Raw genomic sequence first — 17,796 nt, forward strand, 5'->3', positions numbered from 1 at the left:
CAGTATGTGTGGATTTAATTAAACTAATGACCTAAGGTAGCTATGTGTGCTAATGCCAGATCTGGCTAAAGTTTACCTTGTTCAAAACAAGCTTATATTATGTCCAAAAACAGACCTTATCACGCAAACTGGTAGAACAAAACCCCAGCAACTACATGACCAAATAGCATTTTCAGAGGTCAACTCTACCAGCGCACTGCAGTGAAACTGGATTATATGCAAAACTGAGTAATTTAAATAGATTAGAATAGAATAGAAACTTTTACTGCCACACAGCTGGGCTGGTGTAAATTGTTGTAGGTACAATGCAACATATAAGAAACAGTGTGAGAAAGTGCTGTGTGCATTTGTGCAATACAGTACTATATACATTAAACAATACAATATATACCACTATATTTTTTTTCTCTAATGTTAGACAAATAAAGAAAACTCATGTTAATTGGCTAACAGATTACAAGTCAAATGCCCTATCAGCTTACATCATGTGAGCTGGTTGGCTCAACCCTTGTTAAGCGAGCGTTCACATTTACATGCCGTTTCAGAAAGCCACTTTCTGCAAAAACCCTGAAATAAACCATTTTATTAAGTGCATGTAAACGGGGCCAGTGTCTGAAATTAACCAAAATCTTAGCCAAGATGTATATCATAGAGTCTGACATATAAGGCTGTTACACAGTCTGCCATGGGCTTTACCTGAGATCTTAATGGGGACATATGATACAGTGTGACAGGATAGCAACAACCGCAGTGAACAGTCTGCTTAAGAGAAAGTTGTTATAAAGCCCTGCTGTTCTGTCAGCTATTAGTAGAGGACTATTTTTCCCAACATTCACTAATCTGACATACCAACATAAGGTGTGGTGTTTGATTGTAATCCATTTAAAATCTCACACTGGGACGTGATTGTCCTCTCTGGATGTTCTCAGTGCTGGTACAAGGGTGAGAATGAGAGACCTCAGGTTTGTGCTGTAGGACCGTAATGATTTAAGGTCAAAGGGCACAGTCCAGAACAGTGAGATACTGAGCTCTTATCCGTAAGGGCTGCCATTCTCTGTTCTCTGAAACACACTGGATGTGACCTCTGCCTGACCCATGTGACAGATGAGTGCTGTAAGTTTCAATGTAGTCTGTTTGCTGCCAGTGATGCAACAGGCCAGAGAGACAGATAAGACTACAGAGAGGGCTCGTCACATGAATGTATGCATGGATGCACAAAAACACAAGCATGCTCCCATATTACAAGAGCACGACGCCTCTCAGAAGTACACAGCAGCTGAAGAGATAACACAAGCAGAGCTCAAGGGCAAAAGAGGCCAGCGAAGTCTCAAAGATGCAGACCAACCTGATACTGGGAAGACAACCAGCTATGCCCTCCAGCATTTTTCTTAATATCAGAAAACCACACATGCACTAGTCTCACGTAGCCAGACATTTGACTATCGGCTAAAGTCTGGTCCACTTTGCAGCTTATTCTGGCCAAAAGCTAACTGCCCAGATAGTAGGAAGGAGCCATCTGACTAATGTGTACTGTACTTCACCAGTCAAGTTTGGACACGCTTAAAGTGCCAATGTACTTCTAGTGAAATCAAAGAAAGAATGGGTGTGACATTATTTCAATCAAAAATAAGGTGTTTTTGAGTTGTGGTGGTTTGAAACAGCTCGCCAGAAGAACCTCCTAGGAAAACTTAAAGCTGAAGTATAAATACTTTCTCCTATCCCAGCTTAATATGCAAAGCCATTCATAGGTACATTTTCTCAAAAACTATAAGCACTGTCTTTCTGTGGCGCTGTGAACATTTTTGTTTTGAGCGACCCGCCCCAACTCACAACATTGGTTGGGTAACGTTGTTGGGCAGGTCTAAGCGGGACTATCTCTTTGTTTGACTAATGCTGGAAGGGGGGCATATTTAGAAAGCTGTTTTGAAAACAGTTTAGTTTTGCAATTCCGTTTCCGTCTTCAGCTTTAAACACCTTACTGCTATTGGTCAATGTAAACGGTGGTTGTATCCTGGTGCACCACCTACTTTGATGTAAAAAACATTTCCCAGTTGATTTATTCACTCAGTCGAGATCAGTCAACATGAACACATTGGAGTGCACAGAGCTGGTGCAAACTTACCAACATGTGTTCAATCGTTCGGGTAGAGACAACTCACTGAGAATCATTAAAGCAGATCTCTTACCCCACACACGCATACGCACACACACACAAACAGTCCAAAAAACTCTGCCTATTATCACCCAATGCCGTCCACTGCAGCTCTGTGTTAATGGGCATCTCAGAGTATCCTCTTCAGATGGTTTAATGGCAGTGGAACTATCATGCCGACAGCTCTATCAGTTCCATTCCCTTCAAATGAGACGGCTCAATCTGCCACTGAGTCTCCATGGCAAATTCTGGCTGAATGTAAGAGTGTATTTAATCAGCAGAGAGACTCATCAGCTCTGCGTAATGACAAACATGTTTCTCTGAGAACACCAGATCCCTTCATATTAATTTTGCCGTGACTGAGTGTGTCAGCAGTAAATCCAATTTTGCATCGTTTGACAACTGGTAATGATCTCTGTGTGTGTGTATATATATATGTTTGTGTGTGAGACTGAACCGAGAAACTCTTTAATAGATCATTTCCTTCTGACACAGACAGTGATTACACACAGCAAGTGACAGGCAGGAACAGTGCATTCTTCCTTCATCACTATTTCTCTGCAGATGAAGTAATTTAATTGGGTGAAAGGTGGATGGGATTGTGAAAAAGTTTATTGTTTTTAGTTTAAGGTTAGCATAATTAATTTTACACACTACACATTTACCCTATTTAGATACCTATTACAGTACCTCCTAATCCTTAGGACACTGCCCAATGGTGGGTGAACAAAACTGGGTGAGAAAATGTACTGGTCTTAATGGCCATGAAACTGTAGCATTATTTGTATTAAAAATACATGTTGTCTGAAAGACAATGGGATTATTTAGCTGCTTTTTTTTTCACAGCACATTTCTTTCAATTAGTGCAGGTCTCACTTGCAGCATCATATAGGGCGATGGTTCTCAACTGATTGTTTCAGTACTCACATTTTACATTGCACATCATGTGGCGACCCAACACGGTGAATTGTTTCTTGTAAAAAAGCAAAAATGCCTTTAAAAAGTCCTTATACATTGAAATGTATGAATTTGACCTGCATAGGCTCAATAATGTGCAGAATGATTTATATGAAATAGGATGAATATAGCCTAACCCTAAATGTTTTCATACGTTGACATTATTTATTGGACCTCAAGGTAGGGCCCTATAATTATGGTTATTCAGAATGTACCATATTTGTGCAGATCTAAAACCTGACAAAACTTACAATAAAGTAAAGATAGCAAAAACTGCCACTGACACAAACCTGTGAGGTGAGTAGATGTAGCACCACAGCCATCATGGGGAGGCTCTGCTTCAGCTGACGGGCCTGCGTCGGAGAGGGGTGCTTCCTTCCCACAATACTGCCCAACACAGACAGGATGTCATCTACAGAGAGCCCACATAAACAGAGGCAGTGAGAAATCAGCAAATCACAAACAAATCTTCATGATCAGTCTGGGCAGGTGGCCGCGGGTATGCGAGCAGGTGTGCTCAGCAGGTGTGTCCCTGCATCGGGAATTAAACCTGCAGCAAGGACGTGAACCGGTTTGAACTGGTTTCATTGGGGAGCGGTGACATGTAGCGGCACTGATTCACAAATCAAAAAGAAGAAACAGGTCGATACCTAAGAGCCTGCTCACGTATTCAATCAGAAAGGTAATTAAAGAGAGGCCAATCAAATTGGATGCTCATTCTCATTGCCCATGCCTTGTTTTGCCTGTTTCTCTCCTGTGAATTCTTTTGGTATTGGGGGTATTGTGATTGATTTACCCAGGATGGCTGGCAGTTCGTGCACGGTGTGACGGATGAAGAGGGCCAGGCATTCTGACAGGTATTCATTGCCGCTTTGTTGCTCCTTCCCTGGCGTTGCCTTTCGGACGTCTCTTTCAATGTACATCACCAACCTGAGAGAAGGGTCGGCAAAACATTATTATTCATCTGCAGACACCAAGACCAAACAGAGCGAAAGAGTCTGATCTGAAACACACAATGGGGGAGAGGATAGATGCTTTTAATCAATTACACTCAACAGCTGGAGAGGTGACAGAACGGAGATGAAATGGTGTTGATCCCAAAACAATATCAGGAAGGGAATGAGGTCTGTCTGCCTGGCTGAAAGGACCAGAGAAAAACAAGATGCATCTGGCATGGAATTGAATTTGAAGGGTATAAAGCACTAACATTGGAGGCAGAATTAGAGATGAATGAAAGTGACCTGCAAACACAAACTGCCACATTAAGATTCAAAATGATTAATGGGGTTAGTGTTCATAAAACAGTTTGATCTAAAGATGTTTTTAAAAATGTACACTATCAGTCGATAGTTTGGACACACCTTAATGACCTTAAAAATCCTTTGATCTAAAGGCTTATGCTTAAATATTTAAAATCAGTTTTGGAGACAAATAAAAATTGTGCCTAAAATTTCATAATTTTATTTAAAGAAAAATCCTTTAAAATGAATTGGATGGTCCAGATAGTGAAGGAAAAGCAGACTGCATACTTGAGAACTCCTTCAAAGCTGTTTAAAAAGCATCTCAGGTGGCATCTCATGAAGTTGGTTGAGAGAATAAATGGAGTGTGTAGAGCTGTAATCTAGGCAAAGAGTGGCTACTATATATTAAAAAAATAAAATAAAATAATTCCTGTTCTAATGAATATCAGTACGACTTTGATTCGACCATAAGCAATCACGAACGTGTGATATTATACAACAGTTCTTCACACAAGACACTAGCCCCAACACACTATGATTTGAATAAGGTTTCTTTGCAGAATCAATGCATCTGTACAACACCGGCCTTTACCACCCCCTACATATCTTCATTAGCGTCAATACATTCCTCATAAATACTAAAACATCTTTTAAATCTAAAATAATGGGAACATTCATTATAATGCCAACAATTAGCATTAGGGTGTCAATAACTAAAGAGTATCACAACTCTATTGATTCTGTCCCACCTCCAGTATCTCTGTGAATAAAGTGTTACCTGAACCAACTCATCAATTCACCACAAACAACGGATAAGTCTCATAAAGAAGTACATGTTAAATTAATGACACAGTTACAGTGGTGTGAAAAAGTGTTTGCCCCCTTCCTGATTTCTTATTTTTTTGCATGTTTGTCACACTTAAATGTTTCAGATCATCAAACAAGTTTAAATATTAGTCAAAGATAACACAAGTAAACACAAAATGCAGTTTTTGAATGAAGGTTGTTATTATTAAGGGAAAACAAAATCCAAACCTACATGGCCCTGTGTGAAAAAGTGATTGCCCCCTAAACGTAATAACTGGTTGGGCCACCCTTAGCAGCAACAACTGCAATCAAGTGTTTGCGATAACTTGCAATGAGTCTTTTACAGCGCTGTGGAGGAATTTTGGCCCACTCATCTTTGCAGAATTGTTGTAATTCAGCCACATTGGAGGGTTTTCGAGCATGAACTGCCTTTTTTAAGGTCATGCCACAGCATCTCAATAGGATTCAGGTCAGGACTTTGACTAGGCCACTCCAAAGTCTTCATTTTGTTTTTCTTCAGCCATTCAGAGGTGGACTAGCTGGTGTGTTTTGGATCATTGTCCTGCTGCAGAACCCAAGTTCACTTCAGCTTGAGGTCACGAACAGATGGCCGGATATTCTCCTTCAGGATTTTTTGGTAGACAGCAGAATTCATGATTCCATTTATCACAGCAAGTCTTCCAGGTCCTGAAGCAGCAAAACAGCCCCAGACCATCACACTACCACCACCATATTTTACTGTTGGTATGATGTTCTTTTTCTGAAATGCTGTGTTACTTTTACGCCAGATGTAATGGGACACACACACCTTTCAAAAAGTTCAACTTTTGTCTCATCAGTCCACAGAGTATTTTCCCAAAAGTCTTGGGGATCATCAAGATGTTTTCTGGCAAAAATGAGATGAGCCTTAATGTTCTTTTTGCTCAGCAGTGGTTTTCGTCTTGGAACTCTGCCATGCAGGCCATTTTTGCCCAGTCTCTTTCTTATGGTGGAGTCATGAACACTGACCTTAACTGAGGCAAGTGAGGCCTGCAGTTCTTTGGATGTTGTTGTGGGGTCTTTTGTGACCTCTTTGATGAGTCGTCGCTGCGCTCTTGGGGTAATTTTGGTCAGCCGGCCACTCCTGGGAAGGTTCACCACTGTTCCATGTTTTCGCCATTTGTGGATAATGGCTCTCACTGTGGTTCTCTGGAGTCCCAAAGCTTTAGAAATGGCTTTATAACCTTTTCCAGACTGATAGATCTCAATTACTTTCTTTCTTATTTGTTCCTGAATTTCTTTGGATCTCGGCATGATGTCTAGCTTTTGAAGATCTTTTGGTCTACTTCACTTTGTCAGGCAGGTCCTATTTAAGTGATTTCTTGATTGAGAACAGGTGTGGCAGTAATCAGGCCTGGGTGTGGCTAGAGAAATTGAACTCAGGTGTGATAAACCACAGTTATGTTTTAACAGGTGGGGCAAACACTTTTTCACACAGGGCCATGTAGGTTTGGATTTTGTTTTCCCTTAATAATAACAACCTTCATTTAAAAACTGCATTTTGTGTTTACTTGTGTTATCTTTGACTAATATTTAAACTTGTTTGATGATCTGAAACATTTAAGTGTGACAAACATGCAAAAAAATAAGAAATCAGGAAGGGGGCAAACACTTTTTCACACCACTGTATGTATGTCATGGACACAGTGAAGCACATGAATAAGAGATGATACTGTGTGTGGAGGTGAGGATCAGGCAATTGTATAGAACGCCGATATTATACGGTCTAATCTCAACATCTAGTTATACACCACATTAAATCTGATTTAACTTTTTAGGTATTAAAGTATTTTATCCAATCCCAGCTTAATATTCAGAGACAGCCATTTGTAAGACATTCATAGGTTAATTTTCTTGAAAACTGTAAACACTGTTTGTGACACTATAAAAATTCCTCTGTTTTGGGTGATCCATCTCAAAAGAGACATTAACACTGACTCGACAAATGGTGTTGGGGCGGGACTATCTGTTTGCTCGGTGTATTCAGAAAGCCCTTTTGAAAGCATTGTTTATTTTTGCAATTCTGTTTGTTGCCACTAATGGCGCAGAAATTACATTCTTCAACTTTAAAGGAATTTTTCAGCCAATATCGAAAATCCTGACAGTATTTACACACATTCATGCTGTTCCAAACCCATATCTTTCTCTCTGCTGTAGCTTTCAAATTAGTTTGCGCTTTTGCATATTCAAACTTGGTGCGTTGTGTTAAAAAACGAAACACGAGAGAACCAATGGCGTTTGGCATCACTAACGTCAAACCTGGAACGACACATCGTTATGTGCCAAGTTGCTACAGTGGAGGACAATTTAAATTTTGGTCAGTAAATCACACAAAGCTGCCATTTGGCTTCAGAAGTCTGGGATGAGTCACATGGACCAATTATATGGTATTTTTAAGGAGCTTTATAGTCTTTAGCCCTATTTGGTTGGATGCGGGGTAATGCTGTAATTACAAGAACGTTTCATGATTTTAATCCCGTGCGAAATCGGCCATATCAGTAATTTTTCTGTTCATTTTATTTATTTATTTTCGGGCTGTGCATTCCTGTGCCGGTAAAAATTACAGCGTCTTTTATCTTCGATGACCCCGTTTACACCTGGTATTAAGATGTGTCTCGTGTAGGGATGGGAATTGTTAGGAATTTAACGATTCTGGTTCCGATTCCCCTTCCTTAACGGTTGCCAAATGATGAGATCTTTTAAGATTTCTACAGAGCAGATATAACAAATCAGAAATAAATGTAATAACATTTTTGTAAAAGGTGTGTTTGCTGACTTTTTAGAGATATATATCCAATCCAGTAACTGATCCTAACTAGGCTATACCTGGACTGAATCTAAATAAGAAATGTGATGGCATATTTCATTCATTCATAAAAATAAATAAATAAATATATATATATAAAATTCCTTGTATTACAAAACTCGTGTATCTTTAATTAAACATTGTCATATGAACAACCAGTCAGTAACTGCACTGCTGGATTAAAGGCTGTGTCTCGTTTTTAAGGCTGCGTCCTCCGGAGGTCGCATTTGTCGGCCGCATACGTCATCGAGGCTGTCTCGTTTAATTTTTTATCTATTGTCAATGCCTTTTATGTATATGCACTTACATTTATACAGTTGTTAGCCTTTTTTGCATTCCCAATAAAAAAAAGAAAATAAAAAAAAAAGAAACGAGAAAGCCTCGATGACGTATGCGGCCAACAAATACGACCTCCGAAGGACGCATTCTTCCAAACGAGACACAGCCAAAGTCTCACAGTTCTAAAGTCACATCACATAACAGTAACAGTTCCAGAGACAGTTTAGACTGTGTTCTGTTGTCTAATGTTGTACTTCAAGCTTGTAAGACTTCAACAGTTCTTATATAATTTTGAGTTGAACATTCATAACTTACACAAGATTAAACTATACCGGACTAGACCGGAAGTGCTGTATGTTTCGCACTTTAGATTCAAAAGAATTGGCTCATATAAGTCATCCTTTCGGTAATCGGACTGTTGCAGAAGCACTGTATGTTTCGCGCTGTAGATTCAAAAGAACCGGCTCATCTAAATCGTTCTTTTGGGAATTGGACCATACCACTGTCTGTTTCGCATTGTAGATTCAACAGAGCCGGCTCATAAGAGTCATTTGTTTGTGTGTTTTACGCTTTTGACCCAGTAGAGGGCAGCACTGCTGCAGAAATGCGCTGCTGGAAACATTGTCAGAGTATTTCAGTATGGTGTTCCAGACACATCAGCGGAAAATTCACTCAGGGGAACCGTTAACGGAACTGCAATTCATGAAGATCATCCGATTCCAGTATTTTGTAAAGAATGGAACCAGTTGTGAACAAGAGACGGTTCTCGGTTCCCAACCCTAGTCTCGGGTGTTCGGATAACATGTGGTCAGTTGAGACAAATCACTGTTTATACCTGGTCGTTAAATGCGTCTCCTGTGACCACTTGTGCTCAGATTTGTAAAGGAGGGTCTCTGTTCCATGTCAGTGTGTTACTGCATGATATTAAAGCACAACAAAGTCAGAAAAGACAAAGAAAGTGCAAAAAAATGGCATGCTGTTTCTCCCAGATGCGTTTGAAATTTAATCTAAGCACAAACGCAACATGTCAGGCAGAATTATCCATTATTTTAGTGGATTACCTGTATTAAAGGAGCTTCAGATGTTCCTTCTTCTCATCTGTGTTGATATCATACACACGAAAGAAGATCTGTGAAGCTCTCATGATTGTGAATGTATCCGCTTAGTTTATGATTGGGCAGTTATTTCCTTTTAAAGCTGCTCGTTACCGGTTTTTAGCTCAGCAGTTGACTGACAAATGAGGGGTGGCACTTCACTGCTGCCAGGATGCGTACAGGAAGGATTAGCGTTTACACCTCAAATGTGATGTGGTCACATGCATTTTTGTCCACACTCGTATGTGGTTTTTGTGATCCGATCACAAAACGTTTTAGACCCTGTTTAGGCCTGTATTTTGGGTTGAATTAATGTGATCGGATTACCCAAAAAGCATCTTAATACTAGGTGTTAACGGTCTTTAAAGCGGCCATTAAAAAATAACCGCAGGATATACTAATTAGTGCTAATTCTGTTTCAATATGATGTGTAAATGATGAAGACTTATCTCTGCCATTTCTATAGACATTGCTAATCCAGTGCAAACTGACAGTAAACATTACAGAAGTCAGTCTGCTGTAAAAAATTATTTAACAGACATACTGTATGTCTGGAAAATTATTATCGTCCAAATAAGGTAAAGGAAAATAAGAGTGATACCATTCTTTTTAACATCTCCTTTGCTGTTCCACAGAAAAAAAAGACAAAAAAAATCATATGGTTTTGGAAACAACATTATGGTGAGTAAATGATGACAGATTAGTCTTTTTTGAGTGATACTTTTCTCTTAATGAAGCAATTTGCTAAATTGTGGTTTGATAATACATTTATAAGTCAGCCTGACGTCAGTAATATCCAGTCATACTGTGTGGTACTCATTAAATTAATTGCAAGATTCTAAGATGTTCAAAGATCATTCAATTACTATTCTTGTGCTAAAAGGTGCAGCTCTAACCAATAGTACAGATAGGTCTTTAAAAATAGCTTGTGAATTGCAGCCTCTCCTCTTCTCCAAGTGAGAGAAATGAGCTTGTGAGAGGGTAAGATCCACGGCACCAGCAGTGACAGTCAGTCTCTGCCCCCGAGCCCATGCTAATTAAGAAACACTGTTAATTAACTTGCTTGCAACCAGCACAGCACACTTCTATACAATCAGTGCCTCAACATTACCCCACAAGCGAGTCAGTTTCTCCCAGTCCCTCACAACACATGTATGTATACCGACACACACAAACAAACACACGCACACACATTTCTGCTGAGGCGCGTCTCTCAATTAAGACACGGATGAAAAAGTAAACAGTGAGAAAATTGCATAGAGCCTGGCAGTGTGGGGAGGAAATGCACCCAGTAATTATACCAGAGGCTAAAAGTTAGTTTGAACAGAGGACTAGAGGGAACACACTGGATTAAACTCCAATAAGAAAGCAATCGTCTTCTTAACTAGCACACTCGGCAAAGAGGAGAACTGGGACCGGGGCGTAAACAGCAGGTGTTAAACCTGCAATGATCAAACAAATAAATGCACGACCTATAGTTGGCATTAAAATCACTTAAAGAGAGCTCATTTAAATGTCCAGAGCTCCAACACGCAAGACTTTACCTCCCATTTGAATTAGTTGCTAACTATGTTGAATGGTATATTGGCACTAAAATTAACACTGTGTTCAAGGATATTCTTGGTCAAGCAGAGAATAGTCGATATAAAATGCCAGCCAAACTAAAAGGCTTAAAGCCCTCAGAGTCCAGTAAAAAGAAATGCACAGAAAGGATACTAAAACCTAAAGCACAACAATAACTAGATATCCAATGTGTGACGAGGAGGAGGGCGGGGCCGGGCCGTGACTACACACGCCCGGCCCCCAATCAAGCTAATCAGCCGAGGAGAGGGATAAAAGCAGCTGGATGCGGCAGTTCGGGAGAGAGAGAGCCACACGCAGCTGTCATGTGTGTGTCTGTGTTGTGTGTCTTTTTGTTTAAGTTTATATTACATATTACTTTGACTGTTCAGCCGGTTCCCGCCTCCTCCTCGCCCATTTTAAACCCTGTTACCGCCCAAAGGAGCGGCCGCGGCCTGCTGCTGGGGGACGGAGGGGCTCGCTACCGGTCGCCAGAACGTGGAGGGGAGTTCCATCCGCCAGGGGTCAGAGGACTCGCTGCTGTCCACCTGGGGAGGAGCGGCTGTCGTCCGTCAGAGGTGGGAGGAGTGGTCGAGAACCAGGCGACGGTGTGACTGGGAACCGGCAAGCAATTCTTTCTCTCTCTCCTCTCTTACTGTAGCTCCGCCTCACCCTTACCCTCTCCTCTTTTTTTTTTTTTTCCCTCCCCTTGTCCCCCTCCCCAGCTCTAGGGAGGCGGGGAAAAGCCTGATGGCAGGCGCAATCAGAAGGGCAACAAAGAGCTTTCTTGACTGCCAACATTTTTATGAATTAATTGGCTAAAAATATTTGACTGCTTTCACATACTATTAAAAATAGTATGTAGTAGGGCTGTGTCGATACAATCAAATGTTGGTATTTCACCATACTTTTTTTCATGATACTGTACCGATACTTTAGATCAATGTATTGGTATTTATAAACAACTATTTGTGTATTCATATCATGTAAACACGCTGTTGGCACACTGTTCCTTCCAAATCAATGTAATGAATGCGTCCATTTAAATCAAGCTTTTATTTGGCATTTCTGTTTGTTTTTGATAGTAGTTTCTCACCTCCAGATAAGGATTTCGCTACATGGCCCAGTGTGATTATTAATTCCTGTAGGCTGTGATTTAATTAAATGGATAGACTCTAAAGACTGTACTGTACGTATTGCACACTTCAGAGTACTCTGCTCTGTCATCTCACATAAACAAGAGCGCACATGATGAACACGTGTTTTCAGTGTATGAGCGGCCAGCTTCACACATTCATTTTGAAGAGTGCATCACTTGCAGATGATATATTTATTCAATTAAATCACCGATTTTTGCAGTTTAATTATAACACTAGGACATATCGCAATTTTTATTTGAGTACTTGTGCATGCAAACATTCATTTTCGGCCAAATATGTCATATTCCATGACATTCTGCGTTTTATAGCTAACGCCAATTTTTTGACTAGATTCTGTGATTCAGTCCGTGTTTTCCACATACTACATGTTAGAACCATGGTATAAGCAGACTCTGATCATTGAATTATTGAAAATGTATTCAGATCTCGAGGTGAGAAGGCTGAATCACCATGCTACCAACTCAGGGTAAGAATCGTTACCTGATTGTTGCCATGTTTTTGTGCATGTAACAAAAACCTTGTTAGCAACACAGTCATTATACTGTATTAGTTATATGATACTAACATATTTTCCAGGATGATAAATGATTTTCCAGGACATTTAGGTATTTTTCAAATTTTCCATGACTGGAAAACTGCATCGAAAAATTCCAGATTTTCCAGGATGAGTGGGAACCATATATAACAGGCAGCATCACTCAAATGTAACTTTTTTAATTAATTAATTTATTTTCTACCTGAAAAAGAACTGAATTTTTACGCCAGACATTTTTCCTGACCTAAAAACAGTGCCCGGTCTGGATTTCTAAATTGCCTAAAATGCTTTATTTTCATGTTGACATGCTGTTTACAGCTGTCATACATTCTGTGTATCTTATACTGTGCATCAGTTTTCATTTGAACCATGAAAATTTTCATTGCTTCTCCCTATCTCTCCTGCGCCCAAATATGCCTACTTCCCCAGTATATAGCATGTCAAAAGCCAAATGTCAAATAAGTAGGATGTCTCAATCCTCAGTATAAATGAAACAATAGGCAACAAATTCTTGAATGAGGAGCCATCAGATTCAAAAAGCTGAATTACAATACAATGGCTGAAAAACTGCAAGTTGGGTGGCTATTCTCTACTGAAAGTGTTATACATACCAGGAAAGTTGTTCCTTGTGGTTAAATTGTAGTTGTTAAACAAAACCAGAGTAAATATGTTCCCGTATAAGGTACGTCCAGAAATGCATTTATGCTTCTCACCTGCATACCTAAAGAACATTATTAACGGTAGAGAAGTTTTTCATTAAATGCATCACATACTTAGACAATATGGAATTTCTGATGCAGGCCACTCTCTCTCTCTCAACACATGTTATGTGCCACAAAAATCAGTAATGCAATAATGTAACACAGTATTACTTACATTATAGTACCACTGGTATAATACCATTCCCCAACTCTGCAAATTATTAAATAGAAACTACCTGTTTCTCCAGACTCACATTTGCTATGAATTGTCATGTTTAATAACTAAAAATATTGGAATATATTGAGACAGTATTAAATGTACTATAGGTATTAAGGAAATTAAAACAAATAAGATGGACAAAAATGGACCATGATGAAAATTTTACTACTCAGTTGCTTTGGGCCCGAAAAGGCTAGGACCGGAAATGTGTACACAATAAGTGCATTGTATCAAATGCTTAATTTGTAAGTACAGTTCCAGACACCTTATATAACATTTGTCAAGAGCTTTTGTACAGGTAATTTAATGTAAACACATCACTTAAAAACGGTTCAAGGAATGAAAACGGAAACCGAAAACAAACAGAATTTTTAGCAGAACATAACTGAAAACCGGAGCCAAGTTATTTTCAAATGTTCCGGACTGAACATTCTATTTTTAAATGCTGGTAACTGGTTATAACCAGTTAATTTAGTTCAGATTTTTTTTCTTTCATGAAACTAAATACCAATGGTTTTATCACAGTCCACTTTTAGAACACCACCAAATGAAACGAAAACTGCTGCATCACACATTTCTTTGTCTAATTTCCCACTGTGGATGAAGCATTCTGTGAATGAAGACCTTTTTAATAACTAAACTCAGCAAAAAAAACAAAAAAAAAAGAAAAAAAAAGAAACATCCCTTTTTCAGGACACTGTATTTTAAAAATAATTTTGTAAAAATCCAAATAACTTTACAGATCTTTATTGTAAAGGGTTTAAACAATGTTTTCCATGCTTGTTCAATGAACCATAAACAATTAATGAACATGCACCTGTGGAACGGTCATTAAGACACTAACAGCTTACAGATGGTAGGCAATTAAGGTCACAGTTATAAAAACTTAGGACACTAAAGAGACCTTTCTACTGACTCTGAAAAACACCAAAAGAAAGATGCCCAGGGTCCCTGCTCATCTGCGTGAACGTGCCTTAGGCATGCTGCATGGAGGCATGAGGACTGCAGATGTGGCCAGGGCAATAAATTGCAATGTCTGTACAGTGAGACGCCTAAGACAGCACTACAGGGAGACAGGAAGGACAGCCGATCGCCCTCGCAGTGGCAGACCATGTGTAACAACACCTGCACAGGATCAGTACATCCCAATATCACACCTGCGGGACAGGTACAGGATGGCAACAACAACTGCCCAAGTTACACCAGGAACGCACAATCCCTCCATCAGTGCTCAGACTGTCCGCAATAGGCTGAGAGAGGCTGGACTGAGGGCTTGTAGGCCTGTTGTAAGGCAGGTCCTTACCAGACATCACCGGCAACAACGTCGCCTATGGGCACAAACCCACCTTCGCTGGACCAGACAGGACTGGCAAAAAGTGCTCTTCACTGACGAGTCGTGGTTATGTCTCAACAGGGGTGATGGTCGGACTCGCGTTATCGATTTGGAGGTGAAGGGTCCGTCATGGTCTGGGGCGGTGTGTCACAGTATCATCGGACTGAGCTTGTTGTCATTGCAGGCAATCTCAACGCTGTGCGTTACAGGGAAGACATCCTCCTCCCTCATGTGGTACGCTTCCTGCAGGCTCATCCTGACATGACCCTCCAGCATGACAATGCCACCAGCCATATTGCTCGTTTTGTCCGTGATTTCCTGCAAGACAGGAATGTCAGTGTTCTGCCATGGTCAGCGAAGAGCCTGGCTCTCAATCCCATTGAGCACGTCTGGGACCTGTTGGATCAGAGGGTGAGGGCTAGGGCCATTCCCCCCAGAAACGTCTGGGAACTTGCAAGTGCGTTTGTGGAAGAGTGGGGTGACATCTCACAGCAAGAACTGCCAAATCTGGTGCAGTCCACGAGGAGGAGATGCACTGCAGTACTTAATGCAGATGGCAGCCACACTAGATACTGACTGTTTCTTTTGATTTTGACCCCCCCTTTGTTCAGGGACACATTATTCCATTTCTGTTAGTCACATGTCTGTGAAACTTGTTCAGATTATGTCTTAGTTGCTGAATCTTTTTATGTTCATACAAATATTTACACATGTTAAGTTTGCTGAAAAAAAAGCAGCTGAAAGTGAGAGGATATTTCTTTTTTTGCTGAGTTTATGTATACATACTACATATACATCCACGGCTAATCCAGATACAAGGAAAACATTATAAGAGGTAAAAAAGTACTTTTCAGTGTTTTCCAAGTCTTCATTGAATTATTGTTAGATACGATGCATTAATACAGATTTGATGCTGCCGGGTTATGATTTCTATGCTGATAAATCCATAACACAGCAAACTTTTACTTATTTTGAGCTTGTTTTTCCAGATGATGTTGCTTGTTTCTCTTGCGAGATCTGGCAACACTGCAATTGGTATTTCACCCACCCCTTTGAGTACTGTCATTTTAAAAAGAATGTTATTAACCATTCTTTTATTTTGTTCTAAACGATAACCTTTGAGAAAGTTTTTTTTTTTTTTTTTTCCACACAAAACAACAAAACGAAACAAGGATCTTCAACACTGCATGCGTCTTATGGCCCAGAGTCCGAGGATGCATCAGGTTGCGGGGCTGCTCACAACTGTCTTCACAGTTTTTCCAAGGCTGTTTTGAGCCAAGGTCCCCATGATGTATGGAGGATCAATTGTGACAATATTAAAAATAACTAAACAAATAAATATATTTGCACATATAAATAAATAATTTTTAAAATCTGACATAAATGAGTATTCACACTTTTATTTTATGTGTATGTTTATGGTATGATTGTATTTATTTATTTCCACATGTATTTATTTCCTCATTTATTTCTACATTTATTTATTTCCACATGCATTTATTTATATGTTTATATTTCCATATTTATTTCCACATTTATTTATTTTTACATTTATTTATTTCCACATGTATGTTTTTCTACGTTTCTGTGTCTGTATGGTAATGAGGGGGCGTGCTTTCTACTTCAGGCAAAACAAGCGAGCTCAGAATGCTCTGGAGTGAAGCTTGGAGGCCACAGTGCCATCTTGTGGTTGAAAAAAATTTAATACTTGAAATATAGCCACAGGTGGGTGTGGGCATGCATTGAGAAATTGTGAAACATGGAGGAGGGCAAAATGACCAAAATCTTTTATCACTGTTTAAGTAATTTTATATCTCTGCAACTCTGTGTACACAGAGTGACCATACCTGTACAAACTATTTTCCAAAATGTCCGGGACTCTGCTGAAAATCTTGGCAGAAAATCTGAACAGAAATTGCAACTTCAACAGATCTCATAAAAGACATTTTGACAAAAACCAGTGCGTTCGAGTGAAACGATCCAGTATCAGTTAATGCAAAGGTGTGGATGTTGGCGATAAGAGCTTGATTTATTCAGGACCGGGCGTGTATAAATAGCCAAACAAGGCAGCTCAGGGAGGGTGGAAAAAGGGAGGAGAGAGAGAGAGAGAGAGAGAGAGAGGGAGGAGAGAGAGACAGAGAGAGAGAGAGGGCGGGAAGAGAGACGCATAGCTATTCATTTGGTATAATCACTGCCAGATCAACACGTCATTAACCTATTTCTAACCAAACTACTCTCCTTCGGTCTACCCGCCGTCTCTCTCCACTCTACATGCGTATCCACTGGCATGGAAGAAATCCGCTCAATGCCCACAACGCAAGAGAGCTGACACTTTAGGGCAAGTCTGTAACATGTACAGCAAGTGTGTATTGTCTCTGGTTGCTATCTGTATACGGTCAATAAAATCATAATTTATATGCGTGATGAATGGTAAGATCATCAACATATATACACAGGAAACACAAGAATTCACGTATCACATGGTGTAAAGTTGCGCACAGCTGATATTAAGATGCGCAATGCGCCCGCTCAGATCCGCGGGTTTGATCCGGGATTTTACATGGCACGCAGTTACAAAAAGTTCCCAATTAATTTTTTGATTGGAGTAAGTGACAGCAGGCAAATTGTGACAATTGAAATGCCTAAAATATAACACACATTTGCATTTTCAAAGATAATCCTCTTGGATTCCGAAGGATAGGCATCTCTCATTCAAACAGTTCTCATGCATGCACCTGTCTTCTCCATACATTATACAGTGTTAAACTAACACAACATCTCATACATGTAATATATTGTAGGTACAGATATACTTGTATTATCCATTTGACAGTCATTTTGACAGCTCATTGTGTTTCTGAACATCATTACAGTGTGTGTGAGTGCGTGTGTATGTGTATGTGTGTAAAAAA

The 17,796-nt window shown here is 39.8% G+C and overlaps 1 protein-coding gene across 1 annotated transcript in view; it reads right to left on the minus strand.

Annotated features, from left to right (window-relative positions):
* The window catches only part of ulk4 (unc-51 like kinase 4), a 234,206-nt gene that overhangs the window by 114,504 nt on the left and 101,906 nt on the right, over window positions 1-17,796 (minus strand). The window contains exons 23-24 of the mRNA XM_051721331.1: window positions 3,906-4,039; window positions 3,400-3,521 (exon numbers count right to left, since the gene is read on the minus strand). Of these exons, the coding sequence (XP_051577291.1) occupies window positions 3,400-3,521; window positions 3,906-4,039 (256 nt within the window). The remainder of the gene's footprint in view (window positions 1-3,399; window positions 3,522-3,905; window positions 4,040-17,796) is intronic.

This window comes from Myxocyprinus asiaticus, chromosome 16, assembly GCF_019703515.2.
Source record: "Myxocyprinus asiaticus isolate MX2 ecotype Aquarium Trade chromosome 16, UBuf_Myxa_2, whole genome shotgun sequence".
In the NCBI taxonomy this organism is placed as follows: Eukaryota; Metazoa; Chordata; class Actinopteri; order Cypriniformes; family Catostomidae; genus Myxocyprinus; species Myxocyprinus asiaticus.